This window comes from Chlorocebus sabaeus, chromosome 5 (genome assembly GCF_047675955.1).
Source record: "Chlorocebus sabaeus isolate Y175 chromosome 5, mChlSab1.0.hap1, whole genome shotgun sequence".
In the NCBI taxonomy this organism is placed as follows: domain Eukaryota; kingdom Metazoa; phylum Chordata; class Mammalia; order Primates; family Cercopithecidae; genus Chlorocebus; species Chlorocebus sabaeus.
This window is the reverse complement of record NC_132908.1, coordinates 17,240,976-17,261,684: the sequence shown is the minus strand read 5'-3', so window position 1 is coordinate 17,261,684 and position 20,709 is coordinate 17,240,976. Positions and strand designations below refer to the sequence as shown.

The following is a 20,709-nucleotide window of genomic DNA, read 5'->3' as shown; positions in this document are numbered from 1 at the left end:
GGTGGGCGGATCTCTTGAGGTCAGGAGGTCCAGAGTAGCCTGGCCCAAATCGTGAAACCCTGTCTCTATTAAAATGCAAAAATTAGCCGGGCGTGGTGGCGGGCGCCTGTAATTCCAGCTACTCGGGAAGCTGACACGCGAGGATCACTTGAACCCAGGAGATGGAGGTTGCAGTGAGCAGAGATCGCGCTACTGCACTTCAGCCTGGGCAACGGAGCGACTCTTTCGTCTCAAAAAACAAAGAAACAAAAAAAGAATCCTTTTGGAGAGGGGGCTTGCAGTTTAAGTAAGTTAAACATCCACGTATAATAAAGCCCCTTAGAAGGCGGTGCATTTTCACACGCTCTCAAACCAGGCCTGGGTTTTTCCTCCCAAGCTCAGGCCTTATTCCTACTGGGTAGGAGAGAAACACTGCAGCAAAATCCACACAAAGAACTCTTTTCACTTGTCCTCAAAACCTCACGGGTCGCAAATCGGGGCTAAACGGCTCAGGCGCCTGCTTAGGGCACCGGGCCGGAGGTGGAACGGATCCCAGCCACCTCGGGGCCAGGAAGAGATAAAGTGTCGCAGGCCGGCGTCTCCGCCCTCCACCTCAGGCGGCGCAGCATCGCTCTCCGAGTAGCCCATTTTCCAGTGAGACTCCTCGGCTGCGAGAGCCGGACAAAGAGCAGCCCAAAGACACCGCAGCAGCCAGAGCGGGGGAACCACTGAGGGACCGCGCCCCCTGCAGCGGCCGTTGAACCGCTTCCGACAGCCCTGGGCGGGGCGTCTAGCAATCCCTGGGCGCTGATTGGGCACTCCGTGTCCCCTCCCCCTCGGCCCGGCGCGGCCTCTGTCTCCTTTGACCCCGATTTCAAGCCATGCGCTGAGCTTCGGTTGGTCTGGTTTCCTTGAGGCGTGAGCTCGGTCTGTCCAATGAGGAGCGAGGGTCGCGGGGGCTGTCGGGAAGGGCGGCCGACCAATATAAGCAGCCTGCGGGGCGTTCCCTCGCGCTGTGGTCGCCGTGTGGGTCTCGGTTGGAGGTCTCACTGGAAGGTACCCTGCGGTCACAGAGACGGCATCCCGGAGACGATGGCGGAGGGAGATAATCGCAGCACCAACTTGCTGGTGAGTCCTGGCATCCTGTCCCCCGGGAGCCGAGCGAGGCCTCCAGACGTCCGTGGGCTCAAACACCGCGGCCTCGTCCCTGTCACCCGCCGCGGGCCCGGCCCTTCTCTCCCGGGGCAGGCGACGATGCCTGGCCCTCGGGCTTCTTGGGTAACTCCTGGGTATCGACCCCTTACCTTTCCTGGGGACGGTGCGCGACGGGGCGAGGAGGGCGCGTGATTCCTCACCGCGAGTAGAAGGAGGAAGTGGGAGGCAGAGGGGCTGCGACACTAGCCTGGGGTGCGGGTGGGGGCAGAAGGCCTCCTGGGGCCTATCCAGCGCTTTCGGGGCCCAGGCCCCAGCCGTATTCGGCTTTCCCTGTGTTTCATCTTAACTTGGATGTGCCTGCCTTCTTTTCCCCCTAAAACTTGGACAACAGTGGAGGGTCAAAGGGCTACTGCCTAGAATTTCTGTTAGAGCTGGTACAACTTACAACTACAGGGAGGCTGTGAGCTCACCTTGGGGAACCCGGAGTGGGGTTCAGCTGAACAGACAATGGGATGTCTTGGCGTTTGTCTGGAATTTGGAAATCTGGCGGGGATGGGGTCACAGGACTACTGGAAACAGCTTTAGAGTAATAAGCAGGGATCCGAAGGAACTGCAGTGAGATGGTATCATAGGCGGACAAATTTTTATTTGTTGTGAATTTAAGTGCACCATGTAGGCAAAAAAAAAACAAGAGAAATATCTTGTTACCCTTCCCTGGTGACTGCAGGTCACATACCAGCAATGAAAAACGGAACCAAAGAATTTACCTAGGGGCTTTTGAACTTCCAAGAGCCCAGATGCTGGCCAATGACGTGACTTCAGGGCAGTTTTGATTGTGCGTGATTTTATATTTGCTTTTAGAAATGCATGCTTTGTTCCTTTAAACACACACTCCTTCTAGCATAGTTAGTTCCCAGCATGGATCCTTTTAAGAGGATTAATTGCAGCACAAAGAAGTTGCTCAAGCCGTGTTGAAATGACAAATCCTGGGCTAGAGCTCCTGCTTCCCAACTCACTTTCCAGCAGAGCAATGTAATCTGAGGAAAGCAAAGCCTTTGGTCGTGGATTTCTTGGATGCAAATCGGTTAACCTATGTGTGTTTCCCCCTTGGTAAAATGGGGACAGTAATAACACCTTTTTTAAGAGTTGTTGGGAAGTTTACTTGAAGTATAAATATAAATGCTCAGCAGAGTGTCCACACTTAGTAGTCTCTTCTTTCATTAGTATTAAGCATGGAATATAAAGTCAGAAATATTGAGATCACACGAGTACTCAGCGTGGCACAGATAGCAAGCGTCTTTGTTAAGATTAAGTGCCGTGTTCTGTCATTTGCATGATTTCTAGTGAATGACTTTTACAAAGAGACAAAGTCTCCGCCCAGGCTGGCTCAAGCGACTCCTACACCCCCACCAAGTGCTGGGATTACAGGTGTGAGCCACTGCACCCAGCCTGATAACATAGAGACACTTGGGTTTCTTATTCTAATTTTTTCTTCCTTTACCAAAACCAGCTTTAAGCGCTTTTGCTACATTAGCTCATCCTAGACGTCCACTTTCGGCTGTTCAGAGTCACAGAGAAATTTGAAGTATAATCAAAATGACATCCTAAGTGGTAAGAAACACTGTATTGAGGAGATATATTGACCCCAAAATGCCACTTTAATTTGGCGAAAGTAGTTTTCCTTAATTGTGCAATGAATGTCAACATCTGAGTGATTCCATTACACAAAGAGCTATTTTAGAAATTGAATGCTGTTCAGGGAAAGTCTTTCCTAATGGATTTAGAAGGGTTTAAATCAATAAGATGACAAAAACAACGGATCAATTCTAACCATCTGAAATAAAGTTATTTCATTTTATTAATACTCTGGACACTGCCACATGATTCCCTGTATGACTTTGAGAAAGTAAACCATTTTGAGCTCACTTTAATTGCAAAATGAGTCTAATTATCCCTACCTTGTGGCTGTCTATAAGGATTAAGTTACATCATGTATATAAAGAGTAGCCCAGTGCTTGGACTAGAAAAGTGACCATTAAAAGGATATTTAGGCCGGGCCGGGTGACTCATACCTGTAATCCCAGCACTTTGGGAGCCCAAGGTGAGTGGATCATTTGAGGTTGAGAGTTCGAGACCAGCCTGGCCAACATGGTGAAATCCGTCTCTACAAAAAATTAGCCAGGTGTGGTAGTGTGCGCCTGTAGTCCCAACTACTCAGGAGGCTGAGGTAGGAGAATCGCTTGAATCCGGGAGGCGGAGGCTGCAGTGAGCCGCGATCTCCCCACTGCACTCCAGCCTGGGTGACAGACTGAGACTCCGTCTCAAAAAACAAACAAAAAGAAAAACCCCATTGGGTTTTCATCTTTGAAATTGCAATTTTTCAGAAACCAACTTGTTTAAAGTTGGCAATTTGGTTAAGAGGTTATTTTTTGTATTTGGAGCTTTAAAATAACTGAAGTCTATGAACCACAAAAATGTTGAGAGTGGTAAAATGATCACTTTAAATGTCGGTGATATTTAGGCTGCAGAGACTGCGAGTCTGGAAGAACAGCTGCAAGGATGGGGAGAAGTGATGCTGATGGCTGATAAAGTCCTCCGATGGGAAAGAGCCTGGTTTCCACCTGCCATCATGGGTGTGGTTTCTTTGGTGTTTCTGTAAGTGAGCTATTAGATTACTATGGGTTGTGCTTCTTATTAATAAAGGCTTTTTAATATATAGCTTCCATTTGTGGGGGTGTCTTAAGTCTCTTCTGTAATATATAACCCATAAAGAACCCATAAAGAATGTGTTTCTCATAAGCACTTCTAGTTTCCAGAATTTGTAGTACTTAGGTAAACTTTGTAACCTAAAGCACTTGAGTAAATCAGTGACTCGCAAACTTTTTGTCCTCCAGACCCTTAAACTCTTTTATTATTATTATTATTATTATTATTCTTAGACTTCCAGTTCTGGGATACATGTGTAGAATGTGCAGGTTTGTTACATAGGTATATATAGACGAGCCATGGTGGTTTGCTGCAACCATCAACCTGGCATCAACATTAGGTATTTCTCCTAATGCTATCCCTCCACTACCCCCACTCCCCTAAACTCTTAAAAAATACTGAGAACTCCAAAGAGCTTTTGTCCATTGATATTTACTTAACCACTGCAGCTATGATATCAGCATGTCACAAAGCCTCTGGAAAGCCACTTGTGAGAAAAATAGAGGAAAAATAGCAAATACCTCTGAGAAGCAGCGGGTTCAGTGAATAGTTAGACATGTTTAGTTAGGAATAATAATGACTATGTTTTTCTAACCTTTATTAATTTTTTTAACAGGATTATCTACTATCTAGATCCATCTGTTCTGTCCGGCGTTTCCTGTTTTGTTATGTTTTTGTGCTTGGCTGACTACCTTGTTCCCATTCTAGCGCCTAGAATTTTTGGCTCCAATAAATGGTAGGTAGCATAATGATTTGGCAGTCTCATTTCTGTGTAGTTACTGAACTTGGTGGCTGTGATTAGTATGCTGTAAATAAGCAGAGATAATTGTCTAACCATCAGACACCTAAGCATTAGATATATTGCTTTTATGTGAAGAATATCATAACTGATTTGAATATAAACTATGAATTTTCTGTACTCCATAGTTCTTTTATGGTAGCTGTACATACGCATATTTGCATTTCCATTGATATTTAACGTAGTATAATAACTTCACAAATTATTTTTGAATGAATGCAGAAAGGAAACTGGCAGATTTTCATTCACATTCATTTAGCAATTATTTATTAAATGTCTACTGTGGCAGGCACTGTTAAGTACTCTGAAATATTTTGACTTTTAAGATTGATCTTGTGTTAAGGCTGAGATACTGAGACACTGAGGCAGTGGAATGGCAGTTAACAAAGTGAATACCAGGTGTTTCCAAAGAGGTTCAAGCTGTATACACACGGGTTGCTGATTTATTTATAGCATTTTTTTTTTTTTTTTTTTTGAGATGGAGTCTCACTCTGTCGCCAGGCTGGAGTGCAGTGGCACAGTCTCGGCTCACTGCAGGCTCCACCTCTCGGGTTCACGCCATACTCCTGCCTCAGCCTCCGGAGTAGCCGGGACTACAGGCGCCCGCCACCATGCCCGGCTAATTTTTTCTTTTTTTTGTATTTTTAGTAGACACGGGGTTTCACCGTGTTAGCCAGGATGGTCTCGATCTCCTGACCTCGTGATCCGCCTGCCTTGGCCTCCCAAAGTGCTGGGATTACAGGCGTGAGCCACCGTGCCTGGCCTATTTAAACCATTCTTTAAATGGTTGCTTATGAACTCCTCAGATATAGTTAAGTGGATAAGGATCATATTAAAGGTATTTTAACTTCCTCTAGCATGTTGAATTTTGATTCAAATAATCAGCCAAAATAGATGTTGGAATAGATATTTCCTTCTCAGCTACTATTCTATCCTTGTCTGTTTATTTTATTTGGTTAGTATTCTACTTGTGTTAGTATTCTACCTGGTTGTTTGTATCTCAGAGGATAGCAAATTGCAAAATAATTCTGTAAACATAAGAATTTGAAATGTGTATCTTACGGATCTTTAAGAACAAATTCAAAGGTTGCTTAAATTATGATATAATTGACAATATTTAAAGGTGTTTCCCCCGGCCGGGCGCGGTGGCTCAAGCCTGTAATCCCAGCACTTTGGGAGGCCGAGACGGGCGGATCACGAGGTCAGGAGATCGAGACCATCCTGGCGAACACGGTGAAACCCCGTCTCTACTAAAAAATACAAAAAACTAGCCGGGCGAGGCGGCGGGCGCCTGTAGTCCCAGCTACTCGGGAGGCTGAGGCAGGAGAATGGCGGGAACCCGGGAGGCGGAGCTTGCAGTGAGCTGCGATCCGGCCACTGCACTCCAGCCTGGGCGACAGAGCGAGACTCCGTCTCAAAAAAAAAAAAAAAAAAAAAAAAAAAAAAAAAAAAAAAGGTGTTTCCCCCAACAGCAGAATGGATTAGTGTTAGGAACTATCCTTCGAATTGTTTTTCACTTGCAGTAATGAATCAATGTTGTTGGCTCTTTTGGGCAAGTTTCTAAATGTGCAATGTAACAGAGTTAGCAAAGGAAATAAATCACTGACCTTGGCCTTATTAGCCAGATGACATTCCAGTCTGCTAATTTATAACTCCTAAAGGAAAGTTTGCAGAAATAACCACTGATCGTTTCATGGTATGACTCAGTTATTGATAGAGCAGATTTTGTTTATTTTTTGATCTTACAAGGAAGAAAGAACACTCTTTTGCATAGCCACAGTCTAGCCTTGACCATGGGCAAGAAATCACGCCTCATTGTTAAAAAGAAGTTCCAGGGCTCAGCAGAAATTCTTCTACTTTATCTATCACTGCAGTTTTACAGAGACGGGGGCTAGAGAAGAAAAGGCAACACATCCCTCAGCTCAGCACAGGGCAATAATAGCAGCCATTATAGCTGTGTAGCGAAGACAGTGCAAAGGCAATTCAAAAAAATAAAAATAAAATCAGAACCAAGAAAAACTATATACATAAAAGGTTTTCTTGGAGGGTCTCTTGTTGGATTTTTACTGCTGTGTTGTTTGTTGATTATATTTTCCCTCCCCTAGGACTAAATTTATGAAGAAGAATTTAGATTTGAGCTGTTTATTGCTGCCTTGTCATCAAATGTATGAAGCCCAGTTGGGGGTGTTATGTGTTAAATGCTAGTAGTTAGTATCTTACTAAAGAGCGTTCAAATACAGCTGTTTGGTGGGATTCTGATAGGTATAGTGCAGAATTTATTAGGATCTAAAGAATATTTAGGAATAGCAAAATCAAAGTTATACTGATTTCTCTATGGCCCCTAGAAGTCATGAGTCTTTTACTACCATTAAATAAATGTGGCTTCAGAGCCATAGATGATCATTTATTACACACACACACTCTCGCTCTCATACGCTCTTACACAGTTTATGTAAAAACTTACTCCTGTGCTATCAAAGGTGTCTTAATGGTGGAAGGACTATTTCACCTACGTAAGATAATGGTGAGACATTGTTTTTATTTGGATTTTCTTTAGAAGATAGCTCTTAAATTGAATAGGGTGGTGTGTTTTGGTCAACTGTAGCAATTTGTTTATAGCAAAAGGCAAATTTCTTTTTCTAGGACCACTGAACAACAGCAAAGATTCCATGAAATTTGCAGCAATCTAGTAAAAACTCGACGCAGAGCTGTGGGTTGGTGGAAACGCCTCTTCACACTAAAGGAAGAAAAACCTAAGATGGTACTTTTTTTGCTTTGACTTAAGTACAGTAAAATGTTAAGATTTGAGTCAATTTGCCTTTTGTTTTAATAGTTATTTGAAATTTATTCATTGGTTAATTCCTAAGTAAACATTCATAAATGTTTACTTGTATTAATTAGACTGAATCAAAGTTAAAAATTATATTTTTGCGTTTAATTTTTTATTCTAGTAAAATAAAATTCTTCTGTTTCATTTTTACTGAAATAATAGTAAAAGACATATGCTTAGAAAGCATCTGTTTAGGCCTGGCACAGTGGCTCATGCCTGTAATCCCAGCTACACGGTAGGCTGAGGATCACTTGAGCCCAGGAGGTGGAGGCTGCAGTGAGCTTGTGTTTGGGCAGTGAGCTGTTTGCACCACTGCACTCCAGCCTTTGTGACAGAATGAGACTGTCTCAAAGAAAAAAAAAGGGAAAGCATCTGTTCATCTGTTCTCATCTGTTAGCTTCACGTTGTAAGGCTACTCTATGACGTTATTAACTGAAAAGATTGTATAATTTATATCATAAAATATTTATATATAGAATTGCAGTAATTCTAGGAAGAAACGTATCCAAATTCTGTAAAGTAGAGCCAATGGAATAGGTTTTTAAATCTAAGAATTTTTAAAGAAAAGTGATAATAAAAGCTAAATTATTTCCTGAACTTTGAGACACACTCTTTTTTAATTGACAAATAAAAATTACATATATTTATGGTGTCATAATGAAGTTTTGCTATTAAATTCTGGTTGTTTTCATTGCTAGTACTTCATGACCATGATCGTTTCTCTTGCTGCGGTTGCTTGGGTGGGACAACAAGTCCACAACTTGCTTCTCACCTACCTGATAGGTAAGTCTTTGAGGAAAAACTGCAGGCACATCCTGGCCAGTGAAATTGAACTATAACTTCGTCAATAAACAACTTCCTAAGTTTTAGACACCGAAAAGGAACTGTGGGAATATAGAAAGATGATTATGGTCTCATAGAAAGTGAAAACAATGCAATAACTAAGGTAGAAAGTAATGCACAAGAGGTAAAAATAAGCAATGATTATTTTCTGAGGTGGAGGAGGGGATGAGAGCAGAAGTTTCTGGGGATACATCCCAGTGGAAGTAATTGGTTTCATGTTATTTCCTCCCATTACAGAGTTTAATAATCTGGGAACCTACCTTCTTTAAAATATAATAATTGGCTGGGCATGGTGGCTCAGCCTGTAATCCCAGCATTTTGGGAGGCTGAGGTGGGTGGATCAGTTGAGGCCAGGAGTTTGAGACCAGCCTGGCCAACATGGGGAAACCCTGTCTCTACTAAAAATACAAAAATTAGTTGGATGTGGTGGTGCACACCTGTAGTCCCAGCTACTTGGGAGACTGAGGCATGAGAATCACCTGAACCCAGGAGGCAGAGGTTGCATTGAGCTGAGATCACACCACTGCACTCCACACACACACACACACACACACACACACAACCTCAGATCACCTGAGGTCAGGAGTTGGAGACCGCCTGGCCAACATTGCAAAATCACGTGTGTACTAAAAATAAAAAAATTAGCCGGGCGTGGTGGCAGGCGCCTATAATCCCAGCTACTCTACTTGGTGGGGTGAGGCAGGAGAATCTCTTGAACCTGGGAGGTGGTGGTTGCGGTGAGCCTAGATTGTGCCACTGCACTCCAGCCTGGGCAAAAAGAGTGAGAGTTGTCGCTGTGCATGGTGGCTCATGCCTATAATCCTAGCACTTTGGGAGGCTGAGGCGGGCGGATCACCTGAGATCGGGAGTTTGAGACCAGCCTGACCAACATGGAGAAACCCCATCTCTACTAAAAATACAAAATTAGTCGGGCGTGGTGGCGCATGCCTGTAATCCTAGCTACTTGGGTAGCTGAGGCAGGAGAATCGCTTGAACCTGGGAGGTGGAGGTTGAGCCGAGATCAGCCATTGCACTCCAGCTGGGGCAACAATAGTGAAACTTTGTCTCAAAAAATAATAATAATAACCTTTAGCAAGTTAATTGCTGCCTCCTTAATGTTGCTTTTTTAAAATTTATTTTAAGTGACTTCCTTACTATTGCTTCCTGGACTAAACCAGCATGGAATCATTTCGAAGTACATTGGAATGGCCAAGAGGGAGATAAACAAACTTCTCAAACAAAAAGAAAAGAAAAATGAATGATTCATCTGCTTTAATCAGGGTGATTAGTGGCGCACCCATTGCTCCGGGAAGGGTTTCTGCTGTACTATCTGGATACTAAAATGTTACGGAAGTAGCTCTTTACTCTCCCTCACTCTGCCCTTAGTTGATAGAAATTCAGACTCCCCAAGTAAGGCTTTGTGCAGTGTCTTCATGTTGCATATAGTTGAGTGCATTCTTAGCAGTTGGCTTCATGGACAACTCATTAGTGTGTATAATTTGTTTTTGATTTTTCTTACCCAGTGTTAATTGAATTGTTGCTTTTAGACAACTTCCTTTTGTAGTGGTGAACCTTGCCCTTTAGTACAGTTCAAGTGAATCTGGATAATTGTTCATCTTTGCTTTAGCTTAGATACCATGTAGTAGTCTGTGGCTACAGGAAGCTGGTTCTGTCTGCTTCCACAGTCTGCTTAGAAAACTGTCTGACTTCATGAATATAGAGACCAAGTTTACCACTTCTGATGAAGAGACCAATTAAGATTCATTCCTCATTCTGTTTCTTTCTGGTGGGAGAAGAGTCCCCATGAAATAAAATGAAACTGATTCCATGTGCTAGTACGTGTAGGCTTCTCCCTTCTGCAAAGCTTAGCAATTTGTAGGAAGCTTTGATCTTTTTGTCCAAAAAAAGGAATGTCTGACAGGCTTAAGCTTTTGTCCCCTTGCACTTAGACTCAAAGTTAGTAAATCCTTAAGGGCTTTTGAATAGCAGACTTCCACAAGATTACATTTAGGATTTCTAGCATACTTTTAATTTCAGATTTTCAGCTGACTTTAGCTATAGTATACAGTAGGTTAAGACTCATGTCTATGATTTTTACTCTAAGACCAGCAAAAGGACAGCAGTCTAATATGTTTAGTTAAGATTCATTTCAGTAGAAGATAATCTTATCTAATTTTTGAGACCAGAATAAGCCTTTTAAGGTAAACCTTAAAATTCTCATTTTATGGTAATACTGGCCATTTTAGTCCCCTAGGTTTGACATGGGAGATAGTGACTACACTGGTGTCTGACTTTTTTTCCTAGAGATTTCTCCCTGAAAAATACAAGGGCTGTTGGTGAGAGCAGACTTGAGGTGATGATAGTTGGCCTCTGGTCTACAAAGATTTCATTACTCCTTGGAAAGCTTCTTATCATTCTTTGTTGGTAGCTAGAAATTTAGAGTAGTTGAAATCTGTAGGAATGAACTTCTGAGGGCCAAAAAATGTGACTGACTTGGGAACAATTCTTAAACTGATTAGCTGTAATATAGTTTTGTGAATTTATTGCACTGATGTTGTACCTTGTGGTATATCTGTCCCTATTAAATAAGTGTTTTCTCCTCTTTAATATTGCTGTAAACAGTGGTGCCCATTGTAGCATATGTTTTTTTTTTTTAAATATTTCATAAGAAAACTACCTTAATTTTACCTTACTTTCATTGTAAATAAGCCTGTCTTCCTATCTGGATTTTTTGTGTGTATACATGTTCTACTGATTAACTACTTTTGCAGTTTTAATCCTGTATTATTCTACTTTGTGTAAAACGGGAAAAAATAAAAAAAGCTGAATCTTCATGTCTCACTTTCTTAGCCAATGTAATATTTACACGATTGGATTTATGAATCTGATTAATGAAGTACCCCGTGTGGTCCTTACGTGTCTATAAGGTACTCTTTAAGAAATCCCACCACTTTGGGAGACCTGGGCAGGAGGTTCCCTGGAGTCCATGAGTTTGAGGTTGCATTGAGCTGAGTGGACCCCTGCACTCTAGCCTGGGCAACAGAGCAGGACCCTGTCTATGAAAAATTTTAAAAAAGAACAAAAATAAAAGGTTTAAGTTTATTTAGCAAATATTCCAGGCAGCATGCTAGAGGGAAGAGGAAATGCAATGAACGAGCAGGGGCCAACTATGACGTGTGAGAGAGGACGAAACTGGAAGCACCGGCAGGGACAGAACTGGCTAAATGGTTCCTGTGTGGGCACCTCGTACCCCAGGGCCTTGCTAGTGTCTGGTACATGAGTGCTCAGTTAACAATTGTTCGGTGACTTTTGTCAGAGCTTCACTTATTTTTTAATTAAAAAAATATTTCAGCCAGGTGTGGTGGCTCACGCCTGTAATCCCAGCACCTTGGGAGGCTGAGGTGGGCAGATCACTTGATGTCAGGAGTTCGAGACCAGCCTGGCCAACATGGTGAAACCCCCCCGTCTACTACTAAAAATACAAAAATTAGCCGGGTGTGATGGCGTGCGCCTGTAATCCCAGCTACTCATGAGGCTGAAGCAGGAGAATCGCTTGAACCCGGGAGGCGGAGGGCTGCAGTGCGCCAAGATCGCGCCACTGCACTCCAGCCTGCATGACAAGAGCGAGACTCTATCAAAAGTAAAATAAAATAAAAATTAGGCCCGCGCGGTGGCTCCCGTCTGTAATCCTAGCACCTTCGGAGGCCGAGGTGGGCGGATTGCAAGGTCAGGAGATCAAGAACATCTTCGCCAAAACGGGGAAACCCCATCTCTATTAAAAATGCAAAAATTAGCCGGGCGTGGTGGCGCGCGCCTGTAGTCCCAGCTACTCAGGAGGCTGAGGCAGAAGAAATCACTTGAACCCGGGAGTCGGAGGTTGCAGTGAGCCGAGATCACGCCACTGCACTCCAGCCTGGGCTACAAGAGCGAAATTCCGTCTCAAAAAAAAAAGTAGACGAACCTCCAATGAACGACTCGCCTTGCCTCTCCCAGGCCGCACCGGGGAAGGTCGATTCCATCGACTCTCAACGGCCAACCCCTGAGGAGGCTCCGCCTTTCCCTTCCCCTCCTCCTTCTCCCAGGCGGTCCTTGTTTTTGCCGGTGCTTTGAAAGTCTCGCGATAGTTCTCCCGCTTCCCATAACTCCGTGCGCTCTCCCCTCCCGTTCCTTTTCCGCCATCTTTCCGCGCCGGTGAGTAGTACTCTCTGAGAGCTCCAATTTCATCCGTCTGCCATCGGCGCAATCCTGCAATCTAAGGTTCGGTCTCAGTGTCCTGCGAGGAGGCTGGACCCCTCCTTGGCCGAGGATCTTGGCCTTGCCGGTTCCTGGACAAGCATAGAGGAGAGCCATGCCCGGGCGCCCCAGACTGTGCACTCCGGGGATCCCGGTTCATGGGGTGCAGGCCGCAGCGCTGGCGGGAGCCGGAACCCTCGACTGCCTAGCTAGGCAGTAACTCTGGTCCGGGCCACAGCGTCTGAATCTCCCTATAGTGCTGAGGCTGCGCCTTGGCCCCGGGCGGCGGGCAACATCGGGGCTGGTGGGCGGTGCAGCTTCTCGTTGCTGGGGCCGCGCTGGGAGCTTGGGAGGCTGAGGCCACCCAGCAGGTAAAAGCTGCATCGTGCCGGGGTTGGCAGTTTGCTGGGTGCCAATTTGGATCTTCTGGGCCACGGAGTTTTTCTTCAGACACTTTTGAACTTAAGGGGAGAGATTTAAGTTCTACTCTTTACTATTGGCACTTTGGTCTCCATACTTAAGGGCTTTCAGAACTTCAGTGTATTGTGCCGTCCGTGCCCATTAGAAGAGACTAGACATACTGTCCAGGCTGACAGTATGTAAAATGTTTCTATTTGCCACTGTGGCACTTGCTGTTGGACGCAATTTTAAATGGTACAAAGATGGATGTTTAGTTTAATTGATGTGTTCATGGTAGGTGAGAGTGAACTGTTCTAAAGTGCAATGTTAATAGTACAGAATCTGCTGATTTTCAGCAATTTGGAAAATGTTGCCGATGATACTCTGCTTCTGTTCTGAATCACTGATCGACTATAGCCTATGTTTTCGTTTCGGTAGCTGGCAGTTTCTGCTAGTTCTGTCGTTTTCTTGTGTCAAGTGGATTTTGTCCCACATTTCATTACCTCCAGACGTTGGCGTGTGGCACGATTCGAAGAAGAGTGGTTAGTGAATGAGTGAATTTAAAAATGTGCAGACTAACGTCCCGATAACCTGTTTACAACCGTAGTAAATAGGAATTTTCCTGGGTGGTGGGAAATGGAGAAGCAGCCTTCTCAGACTTTAGAAAACTTCGCCAAGGTGGGGCCAGAAAGAAAAGGATACTTCCGAAGTGTGTTGGTTGGTGAGTGTCTGTTGCTGTTGGCAATGCCAGTAAAACCTCCTGTTTTGTCTTCCCTGAACAGCCACCATGGTGCGCATGAATGTCCTGGCTGATGCTCTCAAGAGCATCAACAATGCCGAAAAGAGAGGCAAACGCCAGGTGCTTATTAGGCCGTGCTCCAAAGTCATCGTCCGGTTTCTCACTGTGATGATGAAGCATGGTAAGTCTGCTGCCGCTGTGTTTTATGTTTTGATGTGAGACTCTTTAAGAAATGAGTCCTGTAGGAATTAATTATGGGGGACCGAAGTATGTCTGTCATACCTGAGAACGAATGCAGTTGACTTGTGGGCTGTGGAGGAGGGGATAGTCTGAAACTTCTAAAGAGTCACTTAGAGTAGGACTGCTGGAAGAAGGAGCTCTGCTAGGTGTTTGGGAGCTAAATGAAACCAAGTCATTGAAAGGACTCCTGAGCTCATTTCAAGACCAGCCTGGCCAACATGGCAAAATCCCGTCTCTACTAAAAAAAAAAAATCCCAGCTCTTCCGGGAGACTGAGGCAGGGAGAATTGCTTGGACCTGGGAGGTGGAGGCTGCAATGAGCCGAGATCGGCCACTGCACTCCAGCCTGGGCGACAGCACAAGACTCCATCTCAAAAAAAAAAAAAACCCGGAAGGACTCTTGAGATCTCAGAGCCCCTTGAGAGAAAAGATTGGATTATTGCACTTCTTTGGCACAAGGTAGCCTTTGGGAGTGGGAAGCAGTGAAGGAAGGGTCAAGGGGAAAATAATTTCTTTCAGAATTGCAGGGTGGATTGTTTTGGGTATTGTCTCCCAAATCTTACGTGTTAGGTTATAAAAATTAGTTCTGATAAAGATCAACTGTCTTCCCCCCAACTTCTTGGAGAAGCAGTCACTGATGATGGGAGACTGAAGAATTGAGTAGGCTGGAGCACAGAGGTTTAGCTCTCAAGTTGATGTCTTTTATTTAATCCAGTCAGTTATCTTTTGTAGGTTACATTGGCGAATTTGAAATCATTGATGATCACAGAGCTGGGAAAATTGTTGTGAACCTTACAGGCAGGCTAAACAAGGTAAGAATGAGTAATATACACATTTCAAAGTTTTAAGAATTTTGTAATGTGGCATTAGATGTTGTAATTGCCTTTGGAAATACTGAGTAGTGGTGCCATACTTGCTTTATCCAGTTACTTTAAAAAGGTTTAAATATTGACACATATAACTTCATTTGTTCTCCTGGGTTGATTGTGCTAGCATTATGTCCGTTGACCTAGTGTTTGTATGGGGTATAAGCTGTCTCAGGGGAGATGGGGGGTGAAACCAGCGGTGGTACCGGTGTTTAAATATTGGATGTTAACACTACCCACCTCACTGGCTTGAACTTGGGTGGCTCAAGGCCACTGAGCCTTTTGTCCAAGAAGCTGTGTCCTTCCTCTCAGTGATGTGTTGGGTTTTTTGGATGGAATCTTTGAGTAAATGGGGCTTTCTAAATAGCAATATTAATACTTTTTCTGTTTTTGCTGGCATAGGTCTTTGGGGTCTATGTTGCTTTTCAGTTTGACTTGTCAACACCTTAACCAAGTAAAACTGATTTTGTGGTTTAAGTGATTGCGTGTGTTTTGGGGGCAGGTGTCTAAGCTAGTTGAGGTGTCCACTGTGCTTCCTATCAGGTTTGTAGCTTTCAGATTTGCAGAGGCAGATCCTCTAGTCCAAGCTTGTCCAGCCTGCCTAATTTTGTTGTTTTTAGACTTTTAGCAGCCTGAAACCATGGTATTTAGTTTCTGTCTCTAGTGATAAATGGAAAAGAGGGATGAAGAAGTGGCCTTACTGGCCCAACTAGAAACAGAAACTAAGAACCCATGTCTGTATTCTCTCCCTTGGACACCCCTGTGTCTACTGCAACAGATGAGGGGAAAGAGACCCAGAAAGTGAGTTGCTGAAGTATTTATTAAAGATTTGAAGAACTGGCTGGGTGCCGTGGCTCACGCCCGTAATCCCAGCACTTTGGGAGACTGAGGCAAGTGGATCACGAGGTCAGGAGTTTGAGATCAACCTGGCCAACATGGGGAAACCTCTCTCTACTAAAAATACAAGAACTAGCTGGGCGCAGTGGCGGGCACCTGTAATCCCAGCTACTTGGGAGGCTGAGGCAGGAGAATTGCTTGAACCTGGCAGGCGGAGGTTACAGTGAGTTGGATATCACACCACTGCACTCCAGCCTGTGTGTCAGGGCAAGACTCCGTAAGATTTAAAGAACTTGCAAGAGTAATTTTCAGTATGTCATATGTATGTAGCCGTTAGAACCCCACCTCAAAGTAGGATTTATTTATTTTTATTTATATTTCTTTTGAGATATTCTTGCTCTGGCCTAGGCTGGAGTGCAGTGGCACCAGCCACTGGGCCCAGCCGAGAAATAAGTTTGAACAGAGCATTCTGTAAATGGAACTTATTTGTGGCACCCTTGTTCTGTGGTGTGCTACTTTGAAAAATTCCAGCTTATAACAGTTGACATGCAGGCCCTGCTGCTCTGTGCCCTTTTTTTGAGATGGAGTCTCACTCTCACCCAGGCTGGAGTGCATTGGCACCATCTTGGCCACTGCAACCTCTGTCTCCCAGGTTCAAGCAATTCTCCTACCTCAGCCTCCCTAGTAGCTGGGATTACAGGTGCGTGGCACCATGCCGGGCTAATTTTTGTATCTTTAGTAAAGACGGGGATTTGCCATGTTGGCCAGGCTGGTCTGGAACTCCTGACCTCAGGTGATCCACCGCGCCCGGCCTGCTCTGTGACTTTTGGCAAAGTAAACAATTTTTGGTTTCTTGGAATTTCATTTCTCCCCATTTATAAGAGAATGTCCCCCTCCTCCATCACTTTCATGCAAGACATGGACCTACCCTTAGCATGGAAATTGAGCTTGGAAGTAAGATAATGTGTAAGGACTAGATTGATTAACATTCTGGGCTTGATCACATCCTCTTAGGATTCTTCTTAGTTGGGAGAGGGTATGCTGTTTTAATTCCACCAGAATGAGAAGGATTTTTGCTGCTGGAATCAACATAAAAACTTGGATGCAGAGTGCGGCAGACTTTGGGGAAGATCTTTCACTACAGTTTGCTTGGACTAAACTAGTTTCCCCGTATTTCTGTCCCTGCATTTCTTTCATCTACTGTGAGATTGGCATTGTTAGTCAAGTCACAGCATAGCTGATGGGGTAATAGTAGGAGAACTTAAGCAGGATTCCTGGGCGTAACGTAGTTGGGCCTTTCTGACAAGCCCATTTTCAGTTTCTGTGGGTCAGTCTCTGCTTTTGGAAGTGTTTTTCAAGTGTGCCTGTGATTTTAGAGCAGATTTTGTGAGCAGAGGGTCTTCAGTTAGTGGACTTTCTTCGGTAGTGTTTTAGGGCTGGCATGTAGTTGAGGGATGACAGCCCTTGGCGAGCTCTTACTTGGGAGGATCATTGTTGCCGTGTCCCAGTAGCTAGCCACGAGATGAGATAATTGCAAGCCCTTTGCTCTTTCTGCCTTCCATCATTCTGTCACATTCATTTGGAAAAATTTGCCTGGGGATATAGGACATTGTTTCTTGGAAATATGTAATGGTACTTCATTGGTGGGAGCAGCCTTCTTAGTTCGCTGCCGGTGCAGCGTGTTCCTTAGATATTCTAATAATTTGTAGTTTTTAGCTTATGAGCTTCAGGATTTGAGACCTTACGATTTTATTTCAGCCTTACTATATAAGAAAGGGTTGGCTATAGTTTCTCTTGTCAAGACTTGATCTCTTGGCTATGTAAAATCTGATCATTCCGGACAGTTCTCTAGCCAACAGGGAGCATGCCGGTGGCTGGACACTGCCATGTATTGCTTTGTGCCATTTCTTTTCATGTCTTGCTTTTTCTGCCAGGCACGTGGTGGGCCTCGTAGGCGGGCATAGTCTTACTTAAGTGTATTTTTTGAAAAGTATGTCAAGAATTGTGCACAGAATAGGTACCCATCTGAATGCTGGTTTGGTTGGTTTGGAGGACTGTTCGTTTATGAATGTCATCTTGTGTTACTCAGTTTTTCTCTTCATTGGTAAAGTGAAGACTTTTTTTGTTTTTGTTGTTGTTATTTTATAGTGTGGAGTGATCAGCCCCAGATTTGATGTGCAACTCAAAGATCTAGAAAAATGGCAGAATAACCTGCTTCCATCCCGCCAGTTTGGGTAAGTTGGCCTTTCCTTAATTAAAAGAAGTTAATGCTTAAGAATCGCTGTGGTGTAGTTTGACTTGAGGTGTTTTTTTTGTTTTTTGTTTTTTTCCTTTTTAAAGCAAAGCAGTAGTAATTTGTCTACTCTCAACCATTTTGATCTAATAATTACCTCAAGTGTTACCCATATTTCTTTTTTCTCTCTTTAAATAGAGACAGGGTTGGCCAGGTGCAGTGGCTCACACCTGTGATCCTAGCACTTTGGGAGGCCGAGGTGGGCGGATCGCCTGAGGTTGGGAGTTCGAGACCAGCCTGACCAACATGGAGAAACCCCGTCTCTACCTAAAATACAAAATTAGCCAGGCCTGCTGGCGCACACCTGTGATCCCAGCTACTCGGGAGCCTGAGGCAGGAGAATTGCTTGAACCCAGGAGGCGGACGTTGCAGTGAGCTGAGATCATGCCACTGCACTCCAGCCTGGGCAATAAGAGCGAAATTCTGTCTCAAGAAAAAAGAGACAGGGTTTCACTTTGGTGCCCAGGCTGGAGTGCAGTGGCTATTCACAAGTGTGGTCATAACACACTACAGCCTTGGCTTCCTGGCCCCAAGCAATCTTCCCCACTCAGCCTCTTGTGGATTTGGGAATACAGGCGCCTGCCACCGTGCCTGGCTATTTGCCACATTTCACGTGTTAGGCTTCAGGTTCTGAGAGGCGCATGAGAGCTTAGACTGGCAGAAGAGGAGGGTCGTGTCCACTTTCATGTCTGCCCTTTTGGCAGATAGTTCATATTGTGTGTTCCTGTGATCCCAGACTCGGCCAGAATCAGTTCTAAGCCTGGGCCTTTGGGAAAACTTAGTTTGGGAGTCTGTCCGTAAGAGCCTGTCTGAGTTCAAATCCTTGTTTTTCTGCTTTAAAGCCATGAGATCTTGGGCAAGTCATAGCCTTGATTTCTTCATCTGTAAAAGTGGTAATAGTCTTCTGTTTATCACCTGATTTAATTTTGGTAAAACACTTTATGAGCTGACAGAGTAATTGTGTATCTTTGTGGTTAAGAATTTATATCCTCCAAATTATGCATCTGGTGCCTTGGTTGAATGTATTTTCACTTCATGGTTGCTGTATTACAGGTACAGCATTCTCTTACGAAAATCATTTCTCTTTGTAATTATGATAACTGATTTTAATGCTGCACATTTGCATACTGTATGCTTGTTACAGTGATCCCCACAGTAACTAATGAAGCAGCCACTCACTGTACACATGAACGTGTCTCCATATAATAGTTATACGGTGCATGGCAGAAACACAATTCAAACTCAAGTTTATGTGAGTACTTCCAAGTCTCCTTACCTGAGAGCAGAAAGTGACATTTGAAGTTCAAGGCGTTCCCAGATGCCTTTGTTTGCGGTCACGTTTGTTTCACGATGTAGGCAGAAGTCAGGGCTGTGTGATTGTGTGGCTTCGCTCTCTGGATTTGGCTCTGTTGGTTGCAGGAGTCATGCTCATGTGCGACATGAGGCACTAGCAGTGGCACTGTCAGTTCCTGTGTGCTCCACAGGAAAGCACCCTTAACCACTGATGAGTGTTGATGCTTTTCTGCACTAGAAGGCACTATGTTGAACTACTAAACTTAACCAGCATTTTCTTTTTCCACTCCATAGTTTCATTGTACTGACAACCTCAGCTGGCATCATGGACCATGAAGAAGCAAGACGAAAACACACAGGAGGGAAAATCCTGGGATTCTTTTTCTAGGGATGTAATACATACATTTACAAATAAAATGCCTCATGGACTCTGGTGCTTCCACTTGGTCGTTTTGAGCCTTCACAGCAGTGTAGCCAGAGCGTCTGTGGCAGCATGCCGTTGCTTCGTTTATTGGTGAATGCGATTCCCCGAAGTGACTAATACAGCCAAGGGAAAAAGTTCTTATGAAACCAATATGCATAAGAAAACAGTCACCCCTGCTGTCTGCCAAAACCAGGTATTTGACACTAAATATTTTAGTTGTATTTCATTTTTTTTTTTTTTTGAGACAGAGTCTCACTCTGTCGCTCAGTCAGGAGTGCAGTGGTGCAATCTTGGCTCACTGCAGTCTTCACCTCCCGGGTTCAAGTAATTGTCCTGTCTCAGCCGCCTGAGAAGCCTGGGATTACAGATGTGTGTCGTCACACCTGGCTAATGTTTATATTTTAATGGAGACGGGGTTGCGCTGTGTTGCCCAGGCTGGTCTCGAACTCTTGGCCTCACGCGATCAGCCCACCTCGGCCTCCCAAGGTGCTGGGATTACAGCCATGAGCCACCACACCTGGCCTATATTTCAGTATTTTCTATTAGTTTTTAATGAGTTTATTTTGCCTGGCTAGGATTATTCTGTAGATAGGATTTTAGATCTTGCTTTTGTCACTGACCATTGTAAGAAATACTTGATAGGAATTTTTTTTTTTTTTTTTTTTTTTTTTTTTTTAAGACAGTCGCTCTGTCACACAGGCTGGAGTGCAGTGCATGATCTTGACTCACTGCACCTCTGCTTCCCAGGTTCAAGTAGTTCTTGTGCCTCACTCAGCCTCCCGAGTAGCTGGGATTACAGGTGTGCGCCACCATGTCTGGTTAATTTTTGTATTTTTAGTAGAGACGGGTTTCACCATGTTGGCCAGGCTGGTCTCGAACTCCTGATCTCAAGTGATCCGCCTGCCTCGGCCTCCCAAAGTGCTGGGATAACAGGTGTGAGCCACCGCACCCGGCCTTAGGAATTGTTCCAAGAGGATCCGGTGCCACTTGGAGGTGCCCATTGAAGTGTGGTGGGCACTGGTGATCACTGACGGGGTAGTCGGTGCTGACTCGGTACTGGGGCGTGTCCCCCAG

General features: G+C 44.4%; 2 protein-coding genes across 3 annotated transcripts; both read left to right on the top strand.

The window, feature by feature from the left end:
- The first annotated feature begins 978 nt into the window (after nucleotides 1–978).
- ARL6IP1 (ARL6 interacting reticulophagy regulator 1) lies at nucleotides 979–11,153 on the top strand. The gene is made up of 6 exons (XM_037989814.2): nucleotides 979–1,107; nucleotides 3,656–3,789; nucleotides 4,457–4,576; nucleotides 7,283–7,400; nucleotides 8,168–8,252; nucleotides 9,456–11,153. The coding sequence occupies exons 1-6, from the start codon at nucleotides 1,072–1,074 to the stop codon at nucleotides 9,572–9,574; spliced, it is 612 nt and encodes a 203-aa protein (XP_037845742.2). The 5' UTR covers nucleotides 979–1,071; the 3' UTR covers nucleotides 9,575–11,153.
- A 1,004-nt stretch (nucleotides 11,154–12,157) lies between these two features.
- RPS15A (ribosomal protein S15a) lies at nucleotides 12,158–19,653 on the top strand. 2 transcript variants are annotated; one of them, XM_007986687.3, is made up of 5 exons: nucleotides 12,158–12,503; nucleotides 13,727–13,864; nucleotides 14,655–14,734; nucleotides 17,774–17,859; nucleotides 19,506–19,653. In XM_007986687.3, the coding sequence occupies exons 2-5, from the start codon at nucleotides 13,732–13,734 to the stop codon at nucleotides 19,597–19,599; spliced, it is 393 nt and encodes a 130-aa protein (XP_007984878.1). In that variant the 5' UTR covers nucleotides 12,158–12,503; nucleotides 13,727–13,731; the 3' UTR covers nucleotides 19,600–19,653. The 2 variants fall into 2 exon arrangements, with proteins under 2 accessions (XP_007984878.1, XP_007984885.1); XM_007986694.2 differs by having other exon boundaries at nucleotides 12,479–12,569.
- The last annotated feature ends 1,056 nt before the right edge of the window (nucleotides 19,654–20,709 follow it).

What these genes read in the sequence shown, in the direction of transcription:
- RPS15A (XM_007986687.3), top strand. Translation starts at nt 13,732, where the DNA reads ATGGTGCGCATGAATGTCCTGGCTGATGCTCTCAAGAGCATCAACAAT. An exon ending in CACTGTGATGATGAAGCATG is followed by an intron (nt 13,865 to 14,654) that starts GTAAGTCTGCTG and finishes TATCTTTTGTAG; the next exon opens with GTTACATTGGCGAATTTGAA. An exon ending in CTTCCATCCCGCCAGTTTGG is followed by an intron (nt 17,860 to 19,505) that starts GTAAGTTGGCCT and finishes TCCACTCCATAG; the next exon opens with TTTCATTGTACTGACAACCT.
- ARL6IP1 (XM_037989814.2), top strand. Translation starts at nt 1,072, where the DNA reads ATGGCGGAGGGAGATAATCGCAGCACCAACTTGCTG. An exon ending in GTGGTTTCTTTGGTGTTTCT is followed by an intron (nt 3,790 to 4,456) that starts GTAAGTGAGCTA and finishes TTTTTTTAACAG; the next exon opens with GATTATCTACTATCTAGATC. An exon ending in AGGAAGAAAAACCTAAGATG is followed by an intron (nt 7,401 to 8,167) that starts GTACTTTTTTTG and finishes TTTCATTGCTAG; the next exon opens with TACTTCATGACCATGATCGT.